The 24272-nt window shown below is 40.8% G+C and overlaps 1 protein-coding gene across 3 annotated transcripts in view; it reads right to left on the bottom strand.

Moving 5' to 3' along the window:
* LOC121922312 (protoheme IX farnesyltransferase, mitochondrial) overlaps window positions 1-24272 on the bottom strand; it is a 147855-nt gene that overhangs the window by 55131 nt on the left and 68452 nt on the right. For all 3 annotated transcript variants that reach the window (XM_042451559.1, XM_042451557.1, XM_042451558.1), the window contains one exon: window positions 4234-4304. In XM_042451559.1, the coding sequence (XP_042307493.1) occupies window positions 4234-4304 (71 nt within the window). The remainder of the gene's footprint in view (window positions 1-4233; window positions 4305-24272) is intronic.

Raw genomic sequence — 24272 nt, forward strand, 5'->3', positions numbered from 1 at the left:
AAATATGCATAAAAGATTGCATCTTGCTGTGTGTTGCTTTGACCAGCTGAAGAAATAATGCCAGTTAATGTTTGGTTTGAAGTCTGTAAGGGCTTAGGCCAACATCATTCAAGGTTAAGTGACACTTTAAAGAACATTAAATTAACTGTTGACAGGTGCATAGATAGATTGACGAGTGATTGCCTTGGAGTCTCCACAATGGCCACAAAAGACAGGGAAAGAAAAGTAAGGGATAAATAGAATAAAGTTTTGTGAATGTAGTTTTGGACAAATGGAATCCCTTTATAGAAGTATGATTGAAAAAGGTAAGATTTGCCTCAGATGAGGGTGCATATTTTCTCCTCTGCACTGGTAATATATAATTGATGGCCTAATTACAATTCTCAGAAAATCTTTATACAGAAATCCCAATTCTGCAGTCATACAAAAGTCTCACAGAAAAAGAATAAGAAATGAACTGTGTGGAAGCACATATGCTGACATGTGTGCAAACATATGTATATTGACATACCTGTGTTTATATGAGTGAAAATTCAAGTTCAGAGAGGATTTCAGAACACCATAATCTTTATGTACATCACAGCATTTTCTTTGGGAGCCTACACTATACAAACAAGTATTTGTTTTTCCCCTTGTAAGTATGGAGCTGCCTGGAACAGCAAGTGAAGATTGGGGTGTGGCGGGATCGAAGTCTTAATTTTATTTAATTTTATTTGGGAGTGAGACAGAGTTTAAATACAGCGACCTCACCAAATTCAAATACCAGCATGCACCCACTACATTTTGGCTAGCCCTGTTTCTGGCTCATTGTGTGTTCAACAGATGTCCTCATTAGAACATTTCCTCCTCATGCGTTCTTTAAAAAAATTAACTGAACTTAGAAATCTGTAATTAGCACCATGTTATAGAACAAATCAGGACAAGTTTACCAAAGTACTCTATTTACAATGAGAGTGAGTTCACCCGCAGGGCTTACTTTACTATTTTGTTTCAATTTTGATGTAATTTCATCCATCACTCCCCCCCCCCCCCCCCAATCCTCCAAAGATGATGGATAAAACACAGAAATAAATGGGACCAACTGTTCACAGATGCCTAAGGGAAAACATAATTTTGTTATAAATAATCCTTGGCACAAATCATGGAAATGCTATCTGAAAATTGTTTGTTGAATACTCTATGAATAAGGGCTTTAGTTTAAAATTTGCCAGTAAGGTGCAGTGGTTCCCATCCCCCACTCATAAACTGGAATCCAATCCTTTAAGAAACTGAACAGACATACAAACAGAAATCAAGGTTACTTTAAATTTCTGTTCAAACAGGAGCCTCTTGGGACTCCGGCTTTTTATTTGTATGTATACAATGAACAGAGAACATGCATAAAATGCAACACATGTTTAAGCATTCTTTTTGCAAAGCATCATCAAGGGTTTGTTTCCTGTTCCATGATTCATTATAAAGGGAAGAAAAAGGAACAAGATGACCTTGCAGTGATTTACTCAGAATGAAAAGATAAGTATTTTGGATATGTAATGTTTAGCAATACTCTCTTTCTAACCAATCTAATAAAAAAAATAAGGATCATGCTATTGTAATCATATAATTATTTTCAGACGGTCTAAAGACCAGAAGCTCTATTTAAACTACAGGAAGAGAAAACTTAAAATAGAAAGATAAAAAAGCTCTATCTTCAAATGTAACAAGTGGCAATATCAATAAGGTACTAATAGGATGTGGTGGTAGTGGATGTTAGGTAAAAACTGTTCACTACTGTTTTGATAAAGCCAGTCCCCATTTATCTGTCAGCCTCTGAATGCTGCATATTTTGTAGCATGTGAATTCTCTTTAATGTCCTTGCCATTTCCATTATAATACACAAGTTATTAACTCTCAGAATAATAATAATAATAATAATAACAACAACAACAATAATAATAAATTTTTATTTATATACCACTTCTCCAAAAGATCAAAGCGGTTTACATAGAATTAAAACCAATTCTGTGCCACTACACCTAACATGATTGTGCTTGTGTCCAACTGCAATACCAATAATGTGAAGAACAGACAAAACAAGATAGCAGCAAGAATACACATTCTTCAAAGAAAAAAGTAGGACAAATCAAAGAGCCGCTTCCAACCCCTATTGTTTCCACTATCTGCCTGTCTTATTGCTAAGTTATCCTCAACTGAACATACAAGATTCTGAAACTGCTATAGTGCAGACATTGTAATGGTTTAACCACCTAATAGGTTACAATATTATGTTATCCTTTGTTTAGAAGTGATAGAAAAAGATTTACAAAAGTAAGTAAATGTGCTGTGTCAACAAAAGTTAAAGTGTGTTTCTATTTTGCTCAAAAAGTAATATCACTAGGAAATGTATGCATTATTATGCCACAAAATGCATAACTGAATGGTAATTTTTTGCAGAAATATTTAAAAGAAAATAATATTATATTGGTGATTTTGCTATTTTATATAAGAGACACCATTTTACTTTGCCATTGTATTTAATGGGACTTGAGCATCCATGGATTTGGGTACCCCCGGGGGGTGGGGGTCCTGGAACAAAACCCCAGTGGATTTGAAAGATCCACTGTCTAACACCAGAAGATGTTTCAGAATTACAAAAACATGCAAACATTTCACAGAACCATTAGTCACCTATATTAGGATTGAGAAATGGGGCAGAAATACAGCTGTCCCTCTGGATTTGCAGGGGTTAGGGGGAACAGGACCTCTGTGAATATGGAAAATCCACAAATAAGGTGAGCCTCACCCACCTCCCCTCTGATGCCTGGGATGCCTAGTCGAGGCATGGGAGGGACTAGAGGGAGCTTGTCCAGCTCTTCCCCCGTCCTCCCCTGTCTTTAACCGGCTCTCCAGTTACTAGGTAGGGTTCAGTAGGGAGCCAAAGGTGGATGGCTTGGAACAAAATGAAATCTAGTGCAACCATGCAATGGATAAATCCCATCTCCACTGCAGCACCCATTAACACCCCAAACCAGTTTTGGAGACCTGGAAAAGTTTCCAGGCCTGGTTTTCAAGTGGCACTATGACTGCAGGAAATAGAAGAGGAAATAAAAGTCTGGCAGTGGAACACTTCATTTAGCCCAATATGTATCTATTTCTTGAAATTAAACATTTTAGAGACAATAATACTGTAAATGAATTATGCTCTGACGTTTCAACTGGCATTGGTAAAGGCAAGTAAAAAAAGTTCATTATTTTACTTCACTTTTTAAAAAAAGTCATTAGAAAGCAGCACGTGAATTTACAATTTTGTAAAGGTCTGATCTACAAAGTAAAATTTCAGTTTGTTCACCATGAATGAAAACTAACATTTGTTTGTTAAAAATATTATTATTTTTTATCAAGGAAACACACTGTTATCTGAAAGAGAATAAACCAATCATACAAAGGATACAAACAATTAAATCCATGCAGTTTTTTCTTACTGTTATATCTGTTTTGGATTTTTTTGGCAAATATTTTAGTCATGTGCAGTAATTAACCATCCACAGCTTTAAAATACACCCCCCCAAAGTTCCTCCCCCAACATTTCTGGTCCCCACCCCCAGACCTTTAGATCTTTAATGGACAGTAAACCCTTTGCAGTCACTAATACGCCATAAGGAGGAGTGATAAGGATGGAAAAATGGCAAATGCCTTCAAGGTATCTCAAAACCCATAGGTTCCATCTCTCCCATCACCTTTTGGAATCTAGGAGAGAAGGCTAAAATGGATCTTTTCAGATTTTAGACATTTTTGTTGCTCCTTTAGGAATGATTTTAAAAGACCTGTAATTATTTCCAAGATCTAGGGAAGATATGCTGCTTACTTCTATGGCATGTGTTCAGATTTTAAAAAAATAATTTATAGCATAATACCTGAAAAAAGTATAATGCTTAAAGTATAAAGCTTAATTTCCATGACTATTGAGAATCTTGTACTGATCTTGATGAGGGGGCAAGGCAGTATGTTTTCCATGTGGACTATAAACTTTCAGACTCATTTGAATGTGTGTGTCTGTACACACACACACACACACACAGAGAGAGAGAGAGAGAGAGAGAGAGAGAGAGAGTCCTCTACCCCTAGTGCTTTTCTTCTTTCTAGGCTGGCATATTTGCTTATCTAAACACAAGAAAAATGAGAAGACTTTGGGGTATATAAAAAGAGCAATGTGATTCATTACTCACTGTAGAGAGTAGGTGTTTGCAGCCTTACCTGATCTGTCCTCGCACCAGGGGTCTGGTTTTTGTCCTGTTCATATTTGAGTCAAATGGAACCTCAAAGAACTATGGAACAGAAAAGAGAGAGAGAAGAAAGATGACTTTAAGAGATGCCAGAGACAGTCTGAACAGCAGAACAGATTGACTGTTTTTGCAGGTGCTTTGGTCTTCATTTGAGAAGATTCCAAAGTGCAACTGAAACAGCAAACTGCATTTTATGTTCACTTTGAAAGTCTAGTTTAAAACTTTTGGAATTTCCTTAAAGGGGGAAGGGGACTACCCGTAGGACAAAAATAATTTAAACAAGCTCACTACAGTCAGTCATTTGAAGTAAAAGCTTCCCTTTCAAGTTCTATTTTTGACAAGTCTGGCAGGTGCTTTCTAGATGTGTACACAGTATAAAAGCAACAACCTATTTCATTTTGTTAGCATTTTTTAAAAACTCTAAACAATGCTTGCTAATCATATATGCCTAGTTTTAAAGATGAATGCTGTAAACAGTCTTTTTTATTAACCATCTTTTTGAAGTCCATGGCCCAAAATCAATCATTTCCGACAAATGCTGCTGCAACTCCATTCAAGAGAATGTACTGACAGTAGTTCAGGAAGAAGTCATATGCTCTTATGTAATAGAGGAACTCAAGTCAACTTGAAACACTCCATATCTGAAGTTAGGAATTAATTTCACCAAGGTATTAAAACCTTCTATGGAATCAAATATGTCATGTAAGTTACTAGTGTAACCTTGTGATCCACTTTGGTAACAGAAGGCACAAAACAAGGGGAAAGAGTCAAACCTTCCAAAGTCTGAAATGTGGTAAAGAAAGAACCTGCTTTTACTGTAGGCAGCTGCTGAATGGTGCAAAGAGTACAGTTCCTGCCATGATTTTAACTATTGCTTACGGATATCTTCCTCCCCCTCCCACATGCACAATATCTTACTTTTAAAATGTGTAGCAAAGAACAACAGGGAAATGGGGATCCCACCTGGACAAGAGTGCAATGGCAAGTGGGGCTTGTCTGATATCTAGCTGAGAGATCTTGTACCAGCAGGGCTTTGGTGGTGCAGGATTTTTCCAACTTGATTTTAAGCCATTCCCTAATCACACTGCAGTTGTGTACAATGTAGCATCTGTTGTTCAGAAAGGAGGCTCCCCTTTTAGCCCCATCCCAGAAAAATGAGGCCAATAGATAACCTAGCATATTTAAAGTATATAGAATAGCAACCCAAGAAATGCATTATACAGATTATCATATCAAGTCCATTAATTACTATGAATGCTGCTTTAGTAGAATATTTTACAATTTTAGCAATTTGCAAATCATATTATCCATAAAGTTTATTTATGGTTATTAAAATGAAGAGCACAGATGATCAAACATTCATTTAGTTTAACTAAAAAGACGTAGAAAGAATAATCAAATAACATAAAAGAGGGAGCCTGCTTAAATGACTTCTTCCTTCCTGGCTTTCACTTTCAAAGTAACCAATGCACAGTTTTGCCATATTTGTCATACAGTCCTGAGTTTTGTGAGGCAAATTCAAACAGCCATAGGCAATATGGGAAAGCTGCTTGCAATGGGTGTTAGGAATCTGCCTTCTCTCCTACTCAGCACTGCAGCAGTTGCTTATTCACTATCACAATTTATAAACTTCAATTTTATCTGTAGTGAATTGGGTGTAGGATCATAGACTTCCCAACATGGGTTGTGACCTTGTACTCTCCTTGCTGACTCCAGGCTGTTGCTTGCCCCAACTTTCAGTGAAGAAAGAACTGTAGTTCTTCAGGCACACCTGCAGTACTTCTGGGAACAGGCTTTCTATTTTATTCTGCAAGCCACTGTTGTGAAGATCAACAAATATTGTCCATGAACTTCAAGCTATATGGACCAATATACTGTAATGTATGTGCCTTAGCCTTGTGAGTTTCCTCAAGTTCTGTCAACACCCCTACTCCTAAAACAGATTTTAGGGGCCTACAAGAGGACAACATTGGCTGCACTGGTTACACTGAGCTGCTAATGTTCATGCATCTATTAGATCCAATAAATGGTTATTACCACTAGTAATAACCACTTTTGTTCTATAAAGAAAAATAGCTATGTATTCTGCGTAAGTAATGAAGATTATTAAACCAACAACCTACTGGCAGACATGAAAGTGAAATTTTCCTAGTTTTTAATATCTGTTACTTATGTAGTCTGTATTGTTTTCAGATTTACTTGAAAAAGTACACTTATCATGATGCGGAGGTTCATACTACAGTGGTACCCCGGGATACGAATGCGCCGCCTTACGAAATTTCCGGGTTACAAAAAAAATCAATAGGAAAAAACTGTTCCGGGTTACGAAGGTTTTTTCGGGTTATGAAATTTTTTTTGGTGCTTTTCGGCGCTATTTCGCACGAAATCGCGGCTTTTCCCCATTAGCGCCTATGGCTTTTTCGGCTTACGAAGCATTTCGGGTTACGAACGCGGCGGCGGAACGAATTATTTTCGTAACCCGGGGTACCACTGTATTTCACTGTGTACAGTGGGGACTCATTATCCATGGACTTGCCATCAGCGGATTTAAGCATCCATGGACAGCAAGCCCCCGTTGCATTGAGTGGCAAGGTGTGCACGCGGCTGTGCCACCATTAGGCACAATGGTACTTCACCTGAAGTCATGCTGTCCCTAATGGCAGTGCTGCAATTGGGAACAATGGAACTTGAGGCCCTGCAGATTTTGGTATCCATGGGGGTTGTGTCCAGAATAGATCCCCTACAGATACCAAGATCCCACTGTATATGACTTTTATCCCATTTATTGTATCCACACACTCTTTTTCTTCTTCTGTCATGGCACATAAGGCTTCACACAGGGTCTGTATGCAGTTTCCCACTCAGGCACTGCCCAGACGCACACATGCTTAGCTTCAGCAAGGTATTTGCATCATGTCTCATCATACCATACAATGTACTGAATGTTATTAAGTAATATTTGTGAAAGAGAAAATGTTCCATTTTTAAAAGACCTTTATTTAGACATGTAGTCATTAACTTAGTCTTTAGTAATAAGGATGTCTTCATTGATTTCATCCTTTAGTTTTTCCTGGATTTTGTAAACACATTTGTTAGTCTGATGTCTGTGACAGGATGCTGGGGCAGCAGCTAAACAACCTATGAGGCCATATAAGGAGCAGGTACATAGCCAAGGGGGAGGGGGGGTTCTTGGGGTCCGGACCGCCCTTCCATTAGAAAAAATGAATGGCGTGTGCTGCTGCGCCGCCGTGCCCAAGCCCCATTATAATGGTGGCACTTAGTCTGGACCCCCCCCTTCCTAAAATCCTGGCTATGTTCCTGTAAAGAGAGTAATAAAGTGAACATACATAATAGTAGAAAAACAGCTTCTTGGATCCATACTGCCTAGGGCACAACAAAAGGAATCTCATATTTACTCAGCCAGACAGATGCACAAAGGATCGAGTTGAACATGGAAGAACAGACCAGTTCAGTTGGCCCTCCATATCTGTGGAAGTTTGGTTCCAATCTTCTCTACTTCATGTGGATATAAAATGTGTGGGACCTCCAGCCCGATGATTGACAATGGATGTGTGATATGCATGCAACTGCATGCATACAATGCCATTGACAATAATGGGGCCATCCATGGATGCTCCAATTTGTGGATGGCTAGCTCACTGATATGATGGGCTGACTGTAGCTAGTAAAGCTTGCTTTGCTACTGGGGTATCAATGGGTTTAGGTGTGGGCTGGTGAAAAGAACAGCTTCCTTGTTTTTAAAAATAAAAAAAAATATTCATGAAATTTATATTACATATTTAAGAAATGTGACATACTGCATGTCACAATACAGCTGGTTAACGCAAATGCCCAGTACAGGGATTTACCACAATATATTCCTTGGGATCATTTAAAACGATTATTACATTTTCTCTAGATGAGTACAGAACCTGAAGCAGAAGTGGGTGGGAGAGAGGTTTACATGAATGTATTAACTGTACTTTTGTTACTTGTCACACACACACACACACAGAGTACTGCCATTTTATGATCCTTTAAACATATAAATATATTAAGTATACTGTGTTATAGATAAAGTGTCAAAGAAAAACAGTTAACACGACCACTTTAGATTCAAATACATCAGCAAGACACCAGTTTTCAAACTTTCCATATTTCTCCCCAGATGTTCAAGGGGGGGAAAAATCTAATTTCCCTTTAAAAATGCATTTCAAATACCATTCAATCTGCAGATCCAGGCAGGGGGTTAAGACCAGTTTTAGATTATCTCATTATAGCCTGTAGAGTTTCGCTTGTTTTAGCTAACAACAAATTCAGTAAGATGAAACCTGGATAAATAAATATTTTAGCGGCTCAAGAGGCCGTTTCCTCAGGAAGTCTGAATGCATCACTTCATTTGGCTAAAGCAGAATATTGTCTTCTCTACATTTTTGGCAATCTAGACACCGGGAGGACAGGCGCAGGGTTAAATGTACAGCAACAGAACACCATCAAGTGACATAACTTGGCAGTGATCTGGAGACCATAAATAACATTTTAAATCAGGAGAGGTAAATATTTAAAATATGATGTTGAAAAAAACCACATTAAATAGGACGTTGTGGTTGATTTCTGTTACAGATCATTCCCTTTACATATCTTTCATCGAAATGGCAAAGTAATTACATTCTGTGGTCCTAGAAGTGTGAGATCAGCTGTCATATTACTGTTTAGTGTTATGAAGAATCATATGTTTCTCATCAGTTTTCTTTGCACTGGCCTTCACTTGTTGTGTTTACCAAGGTATTAAAAGTGTTTGAAAATGTGAAATTTCAGCATGCAGACACAAAACTGATGTCTGATGTCAATTAGATTTAGTTAACGGGTAAAAAGCTGTCTAGTTTAGTAACTGTCAACTGATGGGTCACAGTCCAAGTTATGTTACACTGCACCCTAAGGTGGGCCACACCAACTTTCTCCAGTTATAAAGTCTGAATTCTATTTGGGTAGCTTATACTAGAGCAGAACTGTTGAAAACAATGAGATCTACAGTAAGTACTGTATTGGCTCACCTTTCAACAGCTGATTCAATAGTCTACTCTAGTTAGGACTACCAATAGGATTCAGGTCTCTTGACACTTCAAAATGTTCTTGAGGAAAAGTGATATATGTCTATAAAATAAAACAAATGACAGAAAATACGAGGAAGAAAGGAGGAGGAAAAGAAACCAGATGGAAAAGAGGAAAAAGAAATAGTTTTTGAAAAGTGTGCATGCAATGGATACATGTTTTGAAGAATCTGTTGAAGAACTAAATGGCATGTAATCGTGCTTGTTTACTACGGCTTGAACAAAAAAAATATTTTGGTGTCTTTAAAAAGCTGGTGCTTTAATCACTTTTCTTATCATTAACTTGCTGAAAAACAGCCACAAGAATGTCTTTATCAAAAAGATAATAAGAAGAAGTTCAATTTCTGTGTCAGGCAACTTTAGAAGCAAAAGAACTAGGAAAATTCATTTGATAGTTTTACACTGCCTCTTTAATTTTGATTTTGACTTGAGATCTAAGTCAATTCTGCTAACCAACTGGCAACCAGGCAGAAGATTAAATGTGGAGGCAGGCAACCTACAGGGAAGGGTAGGAAAGCCAGAAAAAAGAAAAATCTGTGTGTGGCTCCTGTATATAAAATGTATAGCAGAATGTTGTGGGTGATTTCTGTATACAACATGTATTTTATCAGCGCATACAGAGGTGCTAACTGTGGCTCCTATAACGTATACACAGAATGAACATGAACACCATGTAGTTTTGAACCTTATAATAAGACGCACACAGGTTTTTCCATTATATGAAAGTGTGTTCTATATTTAAAAAATGAAACTGCTCAGAGAGGAGAAAGAAGGATATAGCTGGTGGTTGTCCTTGGAAATTTGTTACCAGAACATACTAGGCGCAAACTAGTGATAATACAAATTCATAGGGGTGCTGGCAGCCGCATTTAGAACAACCCAAGGTCATTCAAATTATGTCTTCGGTACACTGTTTGTACTGTTATATACAATTGGCTATTATTCTGTTCCAAGGAGTTAAATCTATAGGGCAAAAGGTCCATACTTCTTATTCTTGACTTCTGGCTTACTCTACAATGTGTCCTAGTAAGTGCTTTAGTTACAATACAAGCAATATCCATTATTTAATAAAATGCAGTAACAGTTCTTGTTCAAAATAGAAGAAAACCCAAGAAGGGTTTTGGTAGTGTTGGTGAGAATCTTTGCTGAAATACTTTATCTCTAGAAATTACAGTATCTAAAATGGAGTTATGTCAAGTGCCTTCAGTATTCTTGCTGAAAGCATTTCATAATACTGTACCTACTAAAATATAAGTGCATAATATATTTATTTAAATGTATACATTTTAATGCATGCACTTGTCATGCTTTACAGTTTTGTTAAACAATTTTAATGTGATGGTTTTAGCAATTATTTCACATATTTCTAATTGCTCTAATGCTATAACTTATTGTCTTTCATTTTAATTCCAGGTGTAAGCCACCTTGGTTCCTGCAGTGGGGAAAAGGCACGGCATTAACGAAATACAGATACAATGTAAAACCAGAATCTTTGGATTGACTTCATGTCTTTTGACATGAAGCGACTTCATTTGTTTCCAGTGTTTGAACTGCAAATGTCATTGTTCATGTATCCAAAATTGACCTGTCCACACACAAAAGGAGGACAAAAACGGGCATACTATTTTTAAAGGGGAAAAAACCACTTTGTGCAAGCTCAGCCCTCATTGAACTGTTTTGGGAGTTTTAAACATTAAATGAGGGCTGAGCATGCACAATGACCATGAATGCTACTTGACTGCTAAGGAGATGATCAGGTGGGAAGTGGAACTGAATGGTGTTTTTGGAAAGACAGTATAGTTGCATTGTTCTAGAAACAACAAAACAGTACTGTGAGACTCTGTTAGTGAATTCTCTCTATCAGAGAGAGAACAGAGCCAGAGCAAGTCTAAAAGCATCCCACACAATTTCAACAAAGGAAACACTTTACAGCTTTTAGGGGTAGGGTGAGGGGGAGGCCTTTTGAACACAACACCTGCCTGTACTGAAGATAGGAATATTAAGCAGAACAAATGGGATTAGAAGCTGTTCTTTTGGAATCTTTCAGGCAACTCAAAAATGACTTGTCTCGTGAATTTCATTTTCTATTTACAAATTTTCTACTTCAAATCAATGTCAATTTTTTTTTAAAAATTGACATATGTCTAAACCATGCTACACTGTAACACAATGCCACATGGATCCTTATAATAACTCAAACTTGATTAAAAGTCACTAGTCTCATCCTGAGCTACAAAAAGTGTTGATGTTGTCTGTTCAGAAGGAAATGCTCCTATGTGCAGAGAACAGAAAAAGTCAAAGGTTTTAATTAACACTTTTTCTGTCCCAGAAACATAATGGTATTCACTGTAGTCTCAGCTTTTATAAAACTCAAGTTCAATACATGCTGCTATTTTGCCAATAGTAAGATCAGAAGCAGTAGAAACTTGAAATTCCTAGCACCTAATCCGGTCACATAGTCTGTCAATATTTCTTTATTAAGCTTAAATGTCAAATTATCAGACAATCAAGGCATCATGTCTGCATTCAAAGACATTAATTCAGTTCTATAATATCTGCAATAATGGACAACAATATACATTACACATCAGTACCAAACAACACCATCTACATGAAGTAAGAGACAGTAGAGAGGGAGCCCAATTAATATGTATTTCTTCCTGTTGCAGGGAAGTAGATCCCTGTGATACTCCCACATGTGTGGTTTATTTATAAGGTGTACAGAACATATTTAGAACAAAATAAACCATAGTCCCAAATTTACTATGAAACAAACATGGCACACAGAAGAGACATCTGCGATCTAAACCTATCTGATTACTTTAATCAAAACCTACCTGACTGTATAAATTAAAACAATTGTGTATAGATGGCATTATTTTTCATCTTTGCAACACAGCAAGATACAGATCCTTTGGAGAAAATTTCCCTCCAAAGTACTTCATTGGAAGTGTCAAAAAGCAGATACAATCAAGTGAGACCACTTCTGTTGAAAATTCTCTGCGGCAGAGCTTTCAGCACATAGTAGCATCTTGCAATGATCACAGCCATATCAAGCCATAAGGAAGACAGACAAGTTGATGATTGCTTCAACAACTCAGAAATGTCAAAGTGATATGGTTGGAATTCAACAGGGTCTTTCCACTAATGCTTATGACAAGAAAGAAACAGGCACTGTCCAAAACATACATCACACTTAATACTACTTTTTAGCTCCTCTATGGCAACAACTGTTACTCTTGGAGAGGTCACTCTTGCAGTCTCTCAATAGGGTATGTACATACCTGTACTCAAATCTAAACAATGATAGGTAAGAGCTGCCTTATGGAGGACTGCAAATGACAAACAAGGAAAAACAATTTATATTTTCTGAAACATGCAGAGGATGGGTCAATTTGAAACTGAAGGCTTTCACAGCTGGCATCCATAGGGTTTTTTTGTGGGTTTTCCGGGCTATGTGGCCATATTCTGGAAGAGTTTATTCCTGACATTTTGCCAGCATCTGTGCCTGGTATCTTCAGAGAATGATGGCATGGAAGTGAGGGGGATATACCCCCCACCCCCACACTGTATGCTCCTTGGTTGAGAGGAAGTGATTTTACATGTTGATCTGTTGCATTTTAATGTGTCAATTATTCAAAGAGGATTGTCACACAGATGTATTGCACCTACTGACACCATACAATAGTGAGCTAAACATGCTGAAGAATTAAACACAGAAGTATGATGAAACAGTCTTGTTTTAATGGACCCCAAATAACTTGGGGAGAGAAGGATTTCATGATACTTCATGCTTATGCAGAAGTTAAGATAAAGTATTTTTAACTTTTCAATATTGATTTTTTTTTACTCAGCTTTCTAAAAGACTAAAACGAGGGGGAAAAACCCTCAAGAAAATGCCCTCTTCCATTAACATAAATATGATTACACATTACAGAGAGCTAGCATAGGTTAGTGGTTTGAGCATTTGACTATGACCCTGGAGACAACTTGACCATGGAAACCCACTGGGTGACATTGGGCAAATCTCTCTCTGTCAGCTGCACTCTCTCAGCTGCAAAGGCTTCCCTCTCAACAAATCTTGCCAAGAAAACCCAGTGATAGAGTCACCTTAGGGTCCCCATAACTCAGAAAAAACTTTGGGCACACCACCGCCACAAAAACACATCTCTGATTCCAACGCTGTATAGTTTATATCCCTACATCATAATGCAATTTTGCTCAATAACTTTTCTTTTCTGTCTTTGCAGTCTTATATGCAACTTCCTGGAAGTCCTATTGAACTCAAGGGGCTAACATCCAAGTACATATTCACATATATTCCACTTCAAGATTTGGCCCATTATTGTTCATCCGTCTTATCAGCTTGGAGTAATTAAAATATGGAGAACATTAATTCAACACAGCTTATTTCCTGTCAGATGCTACAATACCAATCAACACAAAGCACTCAACTATATTAACATGCAAATGTATTCTTGTTACATCTACAAAGAATTCATATTCTCCACTACTTTAAACATTTTGTGCTCTCAATTATTAGTCAATTATTAGAAGGAGTACCCTGACAATGGTTAACCTGATATTTTAAAAATATTTTATTTTCATGTGCCTGAACAAACTAAAATAGCAGTCATCAAGTTAGACATTTAGAAGAAATTATGTATTTTCTGTATGCTGAGATTAGACTGTGAACCTGTCTAGGATGAAATTCATGGCTGAATGAAAATGATTTGCATTGACCAACATATTTTTATAAATCTAATTTTTCTAAATGTATTCATTCAAGGCACTGAACATTAACTCAGTCAGTTTATCTGTCAAGCAACATGTTCACTATTGAAAACAAAGTAATGAAAAGCTACACACTCCCTTAGAGATTACTGTAATTCAACCAATAAAAAGCTTGAAACATAAACCAAGGTGTAAAGCGACACTGGCATTTATTAATATTTAGTGCACCTCAAAGCAAGGAGAGAGCGGAAATACGGTCCAACAGTTCCAAAGCAAAACGGAGCAGGAAAAATAAATTTGATTTACAGTAATCTCCACCTCTTAAAAATAATAATAAAAGCAGACTGCAAGGCCTCTCCCTTTAAAATATTTAATAGCTGATAATCATTAGGAGAGTTCCAAATCACATTTTTAACATATGGCAACTTGGGGGAAACTATCATCTGCCATCCATAGTTGAATGGATTATATTATCTTAACAACTTTTCCCCACTCTTCAGATGGTATTGAAAAAATATGATGTGCAATTCTGAATGGGGATTTCCCCATTTCTATTACAAAAGAAGATCTAAATGTTTTCACATTTTCTTCCTCAGGCAATGGCAATCCTTAGAATAAAGTTGTTTAGTTTCTTATAATCTGAGAAGCTATTATGCTTGAAAAGTGGCAGCATTATCAATGGTGTGTTAATCATTTTCTTTTTATATATAAAAGAAGAATCCAAGGAATTGACTTCAAAGACATAACTCATCTTCAATTTAAAAGGGAGCCAATAGAAGATTCTAATTATTTTTAAATCTTTGCAGAAAATGACTGCAATCTTATTTTCCAAACACAGATATCAGAGGTGCATAAAAGTAAAAACTGTTGTGTGTCTGTTACTGAATTTGATTTAATAATCTAAGCACAGATGAAGATAAGAAAATGTTTCCAATATATTGAAGTGCTTGCTTTGTGTACATACTACTACTAAATGGCCAGAGAATTGTCTATATACCTTGGTTATTAGGTTATCTTATAAGGTTACTTTACCACCCACATTCCCACCCCTAAGCACTTCATTTCTTTTTAAAAAAATAATTAGAGAGAGAGGGAGAGAGATTTTGTGGTTAAGCTGACAAACAATAAATAAGAAAACTTTCAAGGGACAGGGAGTGAAAGAAGAAGGTAGAGAAGGGAGATTAGTGTTGTAATTGTCGGTTGTGGTAGGCATTTTTAGAAGGGACTAGGTTGCTTTTCTTTTGAAGGTTTTTTTCTTGGATTAAAGTGGTGCATCTATGTACCTATTGGCTCTTTGTTCTTTTGGCCACAGACAAGTCACAATTTTTCCTCTTGCTTCTATATGCCCAGGGCAAATAACCTAGCAATTTGATTTTCTAGCAGAAAGAGAAGCAGGCTCTCTGCAACTCCTCTTTCTCTCCTTAATAACAAGTCTTCCCCTTGCTATGATGGTCTTCTTGGGAGGAAGATGGTGCAACCATTCATAGGGCCTTGTTCCTCTGGCAAGAAGAGGCCAGATGTCCTCATTTTTCTCCTCTTCCATGCTTTTTATGTATACATTTCTCAAAGACCATAATTAAATGAAGTAGTGGAACAGTTACAACACAGAAAATTAATGCCATTGGATCAGTATCTGAAGAAAAATCTGAGCTGCCTCCTCACCCTCCTATTGTTGTTGTTGTTGTTGTCCACCACCCCCACCCCCACTTGTGCCTTTAAGTCATTTTCAACTTATGACAAACCTAAATCGAGCCTATCCCAAGGTTTTCTTGGCAAGATTTGTTCAGAGGGGGGTTTGCCTTCCTGAGTCTGAGAGTGTGTGACTTGTCCAAAGTCATCTGGTGGGTTTCGAACTCTAGTCTCCAGAGTCATATCCAATTCTGAAAGCACTACATCAAATATATTTTGATATAAATGCCTCTACATAGTACCTGCACTAGCAACTGAACAGGATCACTCTATAAAAACAAAAATGAAACCAACCCCCCCCCCCAAAAAAAAACCCTCACAAATAAAACCTTTAACCCCTGCCGGTTCAGTTAACTAGCAGATAACGAAGTTTATAGCCAAATGCCCTTAAGAAGACATCTAAATTAAACAAATAGGTCTCACCTTTCCATCTCCTCCATCATGACAGTGCTGCAAGTTGACAGCTTCACAGAGACTCATTAGTTAAAACAAGCATGGAAATCTGTTGCTGGGGCACTGTGTCATCCATCTCTAGAAATCTGCCAAGAAGTGTTTGTAATTCCAACACTGCTTGAATCTCCCAAACTAGGAGACTAAATGGCAAGATAAGAAACGCCCATCAATCTCAGGGAAGAGTTAAAAGAGTAGCAAGCATCACCAGAACCACACTTTCAAACACAAGATTCTACAAACAATTACTTTCAGATTAGAAACCACTTAGGACAGCAAATTTGACTTCATGATTTGGCATGAATTCCAGTTTTGTAAATACAGTGCAAGACATAATGTGTCAGTTTTTGTTTTGTATTTTACAGAAAATACTTATAACAAGTGTTGCTGGGAATCAGCAAAATATAAATAAGATTTTCATCAAAAGAGTGCCAAGAAAGAAAGGAATTTTGAAACAGGTTGAAAACAAAAATGTCTTAAACGATTACCTCTCTCCAAGACTTTTTCTCCAAAGTAATCATTCTTATCCCATTCTATTTATACCTTGCCCTTTATCTAAAGATCTCCAAGTAGTAGACAAATTCTTTTTTTTAAAAAAATCAAAATCAACTTGACTAATATATGCAATAAAAATATTTTAAGTGACTAAAAACATTTTAAACAATTTTTCCAGTGAAAGGAAGCCAGATTAAAAAGCAGTTAAACCAGTTTAAAATCATATAAAACAATAAGCATATATTGATTTGTGCAAAACAAATCAGGTCCCAAAGCCACTAGGCAGTGGAATAATAGCAACACCGGTACCAGCTGGACCTCTAATGGGATGGTATTCTATAACTGAGGTGCCACAACACAGAAGACCTCTCCCACGTCCTTCCACAGCACAATGCATTGATTTATGGGACACAGAATAAAGCCCCTCCCGCCTCAGGCAGGTGTATATTGGGAGAGGTGCTCCTTATAACAAAGACAGAAAAACAACTTGATGAACCATAGGTTCCTATAAAAGCTGACCAAATGTCTAAACATATGTCCATGTCTACATTTCACCTGTACAGTGGCAATTTTTTCTCTACAATATCACCAAAATCCATCCATATCTCTCAGCTTCTACCGCAAAGACACGACTAGACTACTGTAACCTCCTCTTGGCAGGGCTTCCCCTCTCTCATCTCCACCCATTAATTTATGTTCAGCATTCAGCTGCACGCATTATTTCACTCACTCACCGTTATGATCATGTCTCCCCTCTGTTGTCCTCCCTTCACTGGCTCCCTTTTCCTTTCCGCATCAGGTACAAACTTTTGCTATTCACCTTTAAAGCCCTGCATGGGCTGGCCCCTCTTTATTTAACCGATCTTCTCTCTTTGTTTGATTTGATGTTTTTAATTTTGTTTTTTCTTTTCTATATGGTAATTTTATCTATTTCTCTTTTAATTGTTATTATTTTAGAATGTACGCCTTGGGCAGGCTTTTATATTCTCTTTAATTTTACCGACTTTGTACAGCGCTGTGTATAATTACAGCGCTTTAGAAATAAAGTTTAATAATAATAATAATAATAATAATAATAATAATAATACAGTTGTCCCTTGATATCATGGATTGCTTATCCACAGATTTAAGCATCCACAGCTTGATAATATTTTAAAAATACATAAATTAGAAAAAGCAAACCATGATTTAAGGGTCACCATTCTACTATCCACTGTATTTAAAGTGACTTAAACATCCACAGATTTTGGTATCCACATGAATGGTGGTGGTCCTGGATCTAAGCCTCAGTGGGTATGAAAAGCCCACTGTATATCATTCTTTCAAATGTCACAAGTGCTGTAAGATATTCTATCCATTCAAGCTTTGTTACTCAATGTGCAAACACCAACGGGAATGGGGGCAGGGGTATTCGGCTGGAACTTATATGTGCTGCCTCGCCACATCTCCTGCACAATCTACAACTCAGTGAGTTCAGGTAATGACTGAAGAAGGCTTATGAATAGAGAGATTCCTTTTCTCTGCCACAACCATAGAGATGGCCTTAACCAACCATCTGTCTTCTAGCTTTAGCACCTAATCTCCAATGTGGAAGAATAATTAGGGTCCTCCATCGGGGAGAAGACCGAGAGGAACCAGGACTGCAGAGGTAGAAGGCGAAGTCTTGACCAAGGCGTGACAAACATCGTCGATGCCATGTGGCCCAGGGCGACTTGGACATCTCTGGCCCTCACCCTTCTGTGGGAGATGCAAGGCCTGAGCGATGTCGTCAGTGTCTGGAAACGGTCTGGAGGGAGAAAGGCGGAGCATCTTTCGGAGTCGAGGATGGCCCCGATGAACTTGACCTGTCTGGTGGGTGTGAAGTGGGACTTTTCCCGGTTGATGACCAGTCCGAGGGAGTCCAAGAGGTGCAAGGCGAATGAGACTGCTCCCTGCAGATCTCGCTGGCATTTGGTGGCAAACAGCCAGTCGTCCAGGTACGGGAAGACCATGAAGCCCTTCTGATGAAGGTATGCCACCACCGGTGCCATGCACTTTGTGAAAACTCTCGGTGCCGTGGCCAAGCCGAAAGGAAGCACGTTGTAGTACGCGGTGGAGCCTACGGTGAAGGCGAGGAATCTCCGGTGGGACTCCCGGATACCGATGTGGAAGTAGGTGTCCTTCAGGTCGACGGTTGCGAACCACAGGCCCTGGTGGAGCAGAGGCAGAATGGAAGCCAAGGTTACCATTCGAAAGCGACGGTATTCAAGGAACAAGTTCAATTGTCTCAAGTCCAGGATGGGCCTGATGCCACCATCCGCCTTCAGTACCGTGAAGTACCTGGAGAAAAAGGCCCTAGAGCATTGGTCGGGTGGCAAAGGGGAGATTGCCCCCTTTTCAAGCAAGGTGCGCACTTCGTCGAGAAGGGTGTCCGAGGGGAGAGTGGACATGAAGGCTCCGGTTGGAGGGAGCTCTTGGAACTCGAGGGCATATCCCCTACGGACGATGTTGAGAACCCACGAGTCCAATGTTATTGAGGCCCAGATGTTAACAAAGGGCCTCAAAATGTCCAAAAAGAAGAGGGGCGAAGGAGAGACGAAGCGCGCTGCAACCCTTCAGGCTCTCTTCTTCCCCTGGTTGGTGTCCTGCCGGCGGGACTTTCGGTACCGAGATGGAAAGTTGCGGCGGCCAGAGGAGGAGGAGGACTGAGAGGGGTACCGGCGCCTCTGTGGGACCTGCTGTTGGAGCTGTCGGTCCTGCTGGAAGGTACCTTGTGACTGACCTTGGGGCTGCCACGGGCGCTGCCTCTTCTGGAATGGCTGGATGGAAGAAGAGGACATCCCATGCTTCCTCGCTGCCGCCTTCATCCTGAACTTGCGGTTCAGGCGCTCGTTGGTGTCAGCATAGAAGAGGCCAATACCGTCCAGGGGCATGTCCTCAATAGTCGACTTGACGCTGGCATTGAGGTCCGACCCCCTCAGCCACGCATGTCGGCGTAGAGCCAACGAAGCCGACATCGCCCGTCCTGCGCAGTCAGCCACATTTCTGGAGGCGGTGATAAGCCAACTCCCGACCGAATGGGCTTCATCCTGGATCTCCACCAAGCGACGCTGGACCTCATGAAGATGCCCTCCATCAATGTCTGGACATAGGCCCCCATGCAGGCGGTGTAATTGATGGCTTTGACGACGAGGGCTGATGCCGAGTAGGCCTTCCTGGCTAGACCATCAATCTTTTTAGCCTCCCGATTGGCTGGGGAAGTCACCTGCTTTGGGACAAAAGTCTGTTGGGCCCCTTCGACAATCACTGAGTTCTGCCTGGGGTGGTCGGTCAACCAAGAACAACTCGACGGGGAGATCCGATAGAGAGCCTCGATCTTTCTAGAGGAGCCGACGAGGGATGTCGGCGTATCCCATGACCTCCGGACGATGGAATCGAAGGACGGCAGCAGTGGAATGGAGGGCGGCGTGGGCACCCGGCCATGCACCCGATGCTCTACAGGATCCCGAGCCTCTTCCTCTGGGTAGGAAAGATCAATGCCCAGAGCCCTGGACATCTTAATGATGTGCTCATTAAATGAGTGTACATCGTCAGTCGGGGAAGATGGATCCGGATGATGAATCTGCTGTGGGGACACCTGGACGGAGGTATCATCATCGTCCGACGGCTCTCCATATGGTAGCAAAGGCTCGTCTTCGGAATCGGTGCCCGAAGTGAGCGGGATCTCTGGGGCTCTCACCTGAGCTGCTGGGCGCGCCGGGAACTGAAGCGCTGATGGACCTGTCGAGGAGTGATGCGGTGTAGACGTTGGAGCCGAAGTCGTCGCACGTGGGGATGGAGGCTTGTCACCTGGAGGAATGACTGGGCGGAAATTCAGCCTGGTAAACTCCCTGAAGGCGGTCTCCCTTGGTACCGACATGTAGTATCTGCCTGACTCAGCATCAAAAAACATGTCGTTGTCCTGGTCCATCAACTCATCTACGTCCGAGTGGACCAAAGGGGGAGGGGAAGTCCTCCGAGGGAAGTCAACTACTTCCATGGCGGCCTGGACCAAGTCGACCGTCGACGGCAGCGGCGTGTCGAGGGCTGTGGCCGCGTGCGAGGTCGTCTGCGTGGTGGGGGAGCCATCAGAGCGCGGGCAAGCTAGTGCCGAGGCCTTCTTCGAAGGGGAGCGCTGTTTGTGAGAGGTAGACTCCTTTGCCTTGGAGGAGGCCTGAGATCCGGCGCGGTCCTTGCTGGACTTAGGCTTCTTGGGCACAGAGCCCTCAGCTGCCTCCTTGTGGTGCCTCTTCTTCGAAGATCGCGGCGTCTCCGCCTGGTCTTCGGGGGGGAAGAAGGGGTTGTCCGGCAGATCTAGTAGGACAACGGCCTGCGGCTTGGGAGTCTTGGCCCTCTCCACCGAAGCAGCCCTTGCAAAAGAAGATGCCCCCGTCTCGGGCAGGTTGGAGGCGTGTCGAATGCCTTCGACAATGCCTTGGAGGACGGGGTCGGCACCGACGGAACCTCTGTCCCTGCGCGATCCTTCGCGCGCGAGCCCTCTGGGGACGGCTTCCTCCCAGACCTCGACTTGGGCTCGGAACCCTCAGTCCCCGACGACTTATGGGGGCGCTTGGAGGGTTTGTCGGTGGCACTGGGTGCATGGGGACCACTGGCCACATCAGTGGTGGTAGAGGATCCAGCCCGTGGCGGGGCAGATACCACACTGGAGACGCTGGCCCGAGAAGAAGAGGCAGGCAGCGCAGCCAATGGGGCCGAAGATGGATGGGGCCCTCCCTCTTGAACCTTGCCCAGGGCGATGGCCGAAGTCTGCCGGGACTCACGGTTCTTGCGGGCTTGAGACGAAAGGGACTTGCAGAAAGAGCAAGCCTTCGTATCATGGTCCTTGCTGAGACACAGGAGACAGAAGGAATGGGGGTCCTGGACGGGGACCTTGCCCCTGCAGACATCACACTTCTTGAAGGGTGCTGGCATCCTTCCGAAGTCGACGAAGCCAAGAGGAGAATCCAAAAAACGAGGTCAAATGAGCCGAGAGTCCGAGTTACCAGGGGCGGGAGAAAGAGAATGGTCAAGAGACGGTCCGAGGTCAAAAAGCGAAAGTGATTCCAAGCAAGCAAAGCAAGCGAAAGTTCCCTGAAGCAGCTAGCGCGGCAGAAAAAAGGAACTGGGGAAAAGAGCGGGAAGGCAGGGGCCTTATAACGGGTGGGCGGAGTTACCGCCAAAAGGTTTCTATATGTTGCAAAGTAAACTTTGCCCAGTGATTCCAGTAGGTTCCGAGCAGCACTGCGCAGGCGCAGTGAAACCCATTTGTATGATTCGCAGAGACCACAAAGAAGAAAGACTAAATCACCAGGAACAGATGGCATATGGATAGAGCTGTTACAATCTACAGAGATGGAATCGATTTTAGTGCTAACTAAAATCTGCCAACAAATATGGAAAACAAAACAATCGCCCACAGTTTGGAAATGATATGCATTCCCACTCCCCCAAAAAGAGATACAAAAGATTGCAATACTGTAACTACAGGATCACTGAACTAATTTCCCATGCAAACAAAATTATGCTTAAAAATCTGCACCAAAGACTCCTATCATGTATGGAACAAGAAATGTCAAAGGTTCAATAAATTCCATTTTGTTCATTAATGGAAGAGGCACTAATGATCACATTGCAAAAATATGCTGGATAATAGAGTTCACCGGGATTCAGGAGGAAAACAACATGTGCTTTATAGACTACAGAAAAGCCTCTGACTGTATAGATCAGTGGTTCTCAACCTTCCTAATGTCGTGACCCTTTAATACAGTTCCTCATGTTGTGGTGACCCCCAACCATAAAATTATTTTCATTGCTACATGCAAATATGTGTTTTCCGATGGTCTTAGGTGACCCCTGTGAAAGGGTTGTTCGACCCCCAAAGGGGTCCCGACCCACAGGTTGGGAACCACTGGTATAGATCATGAAAAACTACAGTTTTATCTTAAAGAAACAGGTGTTGATTGTCCTGACGTATAATCTGTACCCAGACCAGGAGACTGCTGTTAGAACAGAATATGGAGAAATAGACTTATTAGACAAGGGGGCTAGACATCCTATCACCTTATTTGTTCAACGTGTATGCAGAAAATATTATACACACAACAAGTGTAGACTCAGAGGAAGGAAAAGTGAAGATTGAAGGTAGGAATATCAACAATCCTATGCAGATGACACCATACTACTAGCAGAAAACAATAAAGACTTAGATGTTAGTAATAAAAAATCAAAGAAGAAAGTGATAAGGCAGGCCTAATACTGAATATTAAGAAAGAAAGAAAGAAAAAACACAGAGGATTTACATAAATTCAATCTAGATGATGAAGAAATTGAAATAAAGATTTACTACACCTTGGATCAATTACGGATCAGAATGGAGGCTGAAGTCAAGAAATTAGAAGACCAGGACTGGAAAGAACAGCTAAGAATGAACTAGACTAGATTCTATGGTGCAAAGATATAAAAATGAGCACTAAAATTAGAATCATCCAAACCACTGTATTTTCATCACCATGCATCAATGTGAGAGTACAGAAGCTCACAGAAACAGAATTAACTCATTTGAGATGTGGTGCTAGAGAAGAGTGCTGAGGATACTGTGAATGGCCAAAAAGACAAACAAATGGGTCCTAGAACAGATCAGGCCTGAACTCTCCTTGGAAGCCAAGATGACTAAATTGAGGCTGTTGGACTCTGGCCACATTATAAGGCATGACTCACTTGAAAAGATAATAAAGGCCCATTCTACACGGGCCTTTGCCACGCCCCCAGTATGTCCTAGGGGTTGGCTGAGGACGAAGCGTCCAATCAGGCCTCACCCCTAGGACGTACTGGGTACGTCAAAATGGCAGTGCCCTATACACATGGGCACCACCATTTTGACGTCGTGGATGCTTAGCGTCGTCACGGCATGGTAATGACGCCACAAGTGCGCCATTGGCACCTTGCGGCATCATAACCACGCCGCTAAAAGAACCCGCTTTTTGCGGGTTCTTTTTGCTGTGCCAGAGAATCGCGCGGTTTGTCCGCTGCGGTTCCCTGGCGCAGCAAACATGGGCTCCGGCAAAGCGCCCTTTTTAGGTGCTCTGTAAAGTGCCAAAGCTAGGAAAGATGGAGTGCAGTAGAAAGTATAGTAGTATAACAGACAGATATTCATTCAAGAGGGCCACGGGCCTGAGCCTCTAGAACCTAAGCAGAACAGCTGAGGACATGGAGATGTCTCATTCACAGGGCCACCATGAGTCGAGTTCCACTCAAGGACCATTAAAAAAACTATAAAATTTAAAAAATGAAATAAAAATGAGAGCCAAAACCTTTTCTGAATGCTGTTTGGATAACAAACATGGCCAGCACTGAAAACTACTTTGAAAGCAGACAATGAAATGATGGGTATGACTAGGAAACTTCATATATAACAGCTTATGCCCTATGAACAAAACTTGGCACAGTTTCGCTGTTGCTGTACATATGCCAAGATAATTTCTGTCCACTCTCTATTCCCCTGAGCCCCCTGACA

Source organism: Sceloporus undulatus, chromosome 2 (assembly GCF_019175285.1).
Source record: "Sceloporus undulatus isolate JIND9_A2432 ecotype Alabama chromosome 2, SceUnd_v1.1, whole genome shotgun sequence".
Taxonomy (NCBI): Eukaryota; Metazoa; Chordata; class Lepidosauria; order Squamata; family Phrynosomatidae; genus Sceloporus; species Sceloporus undulatus.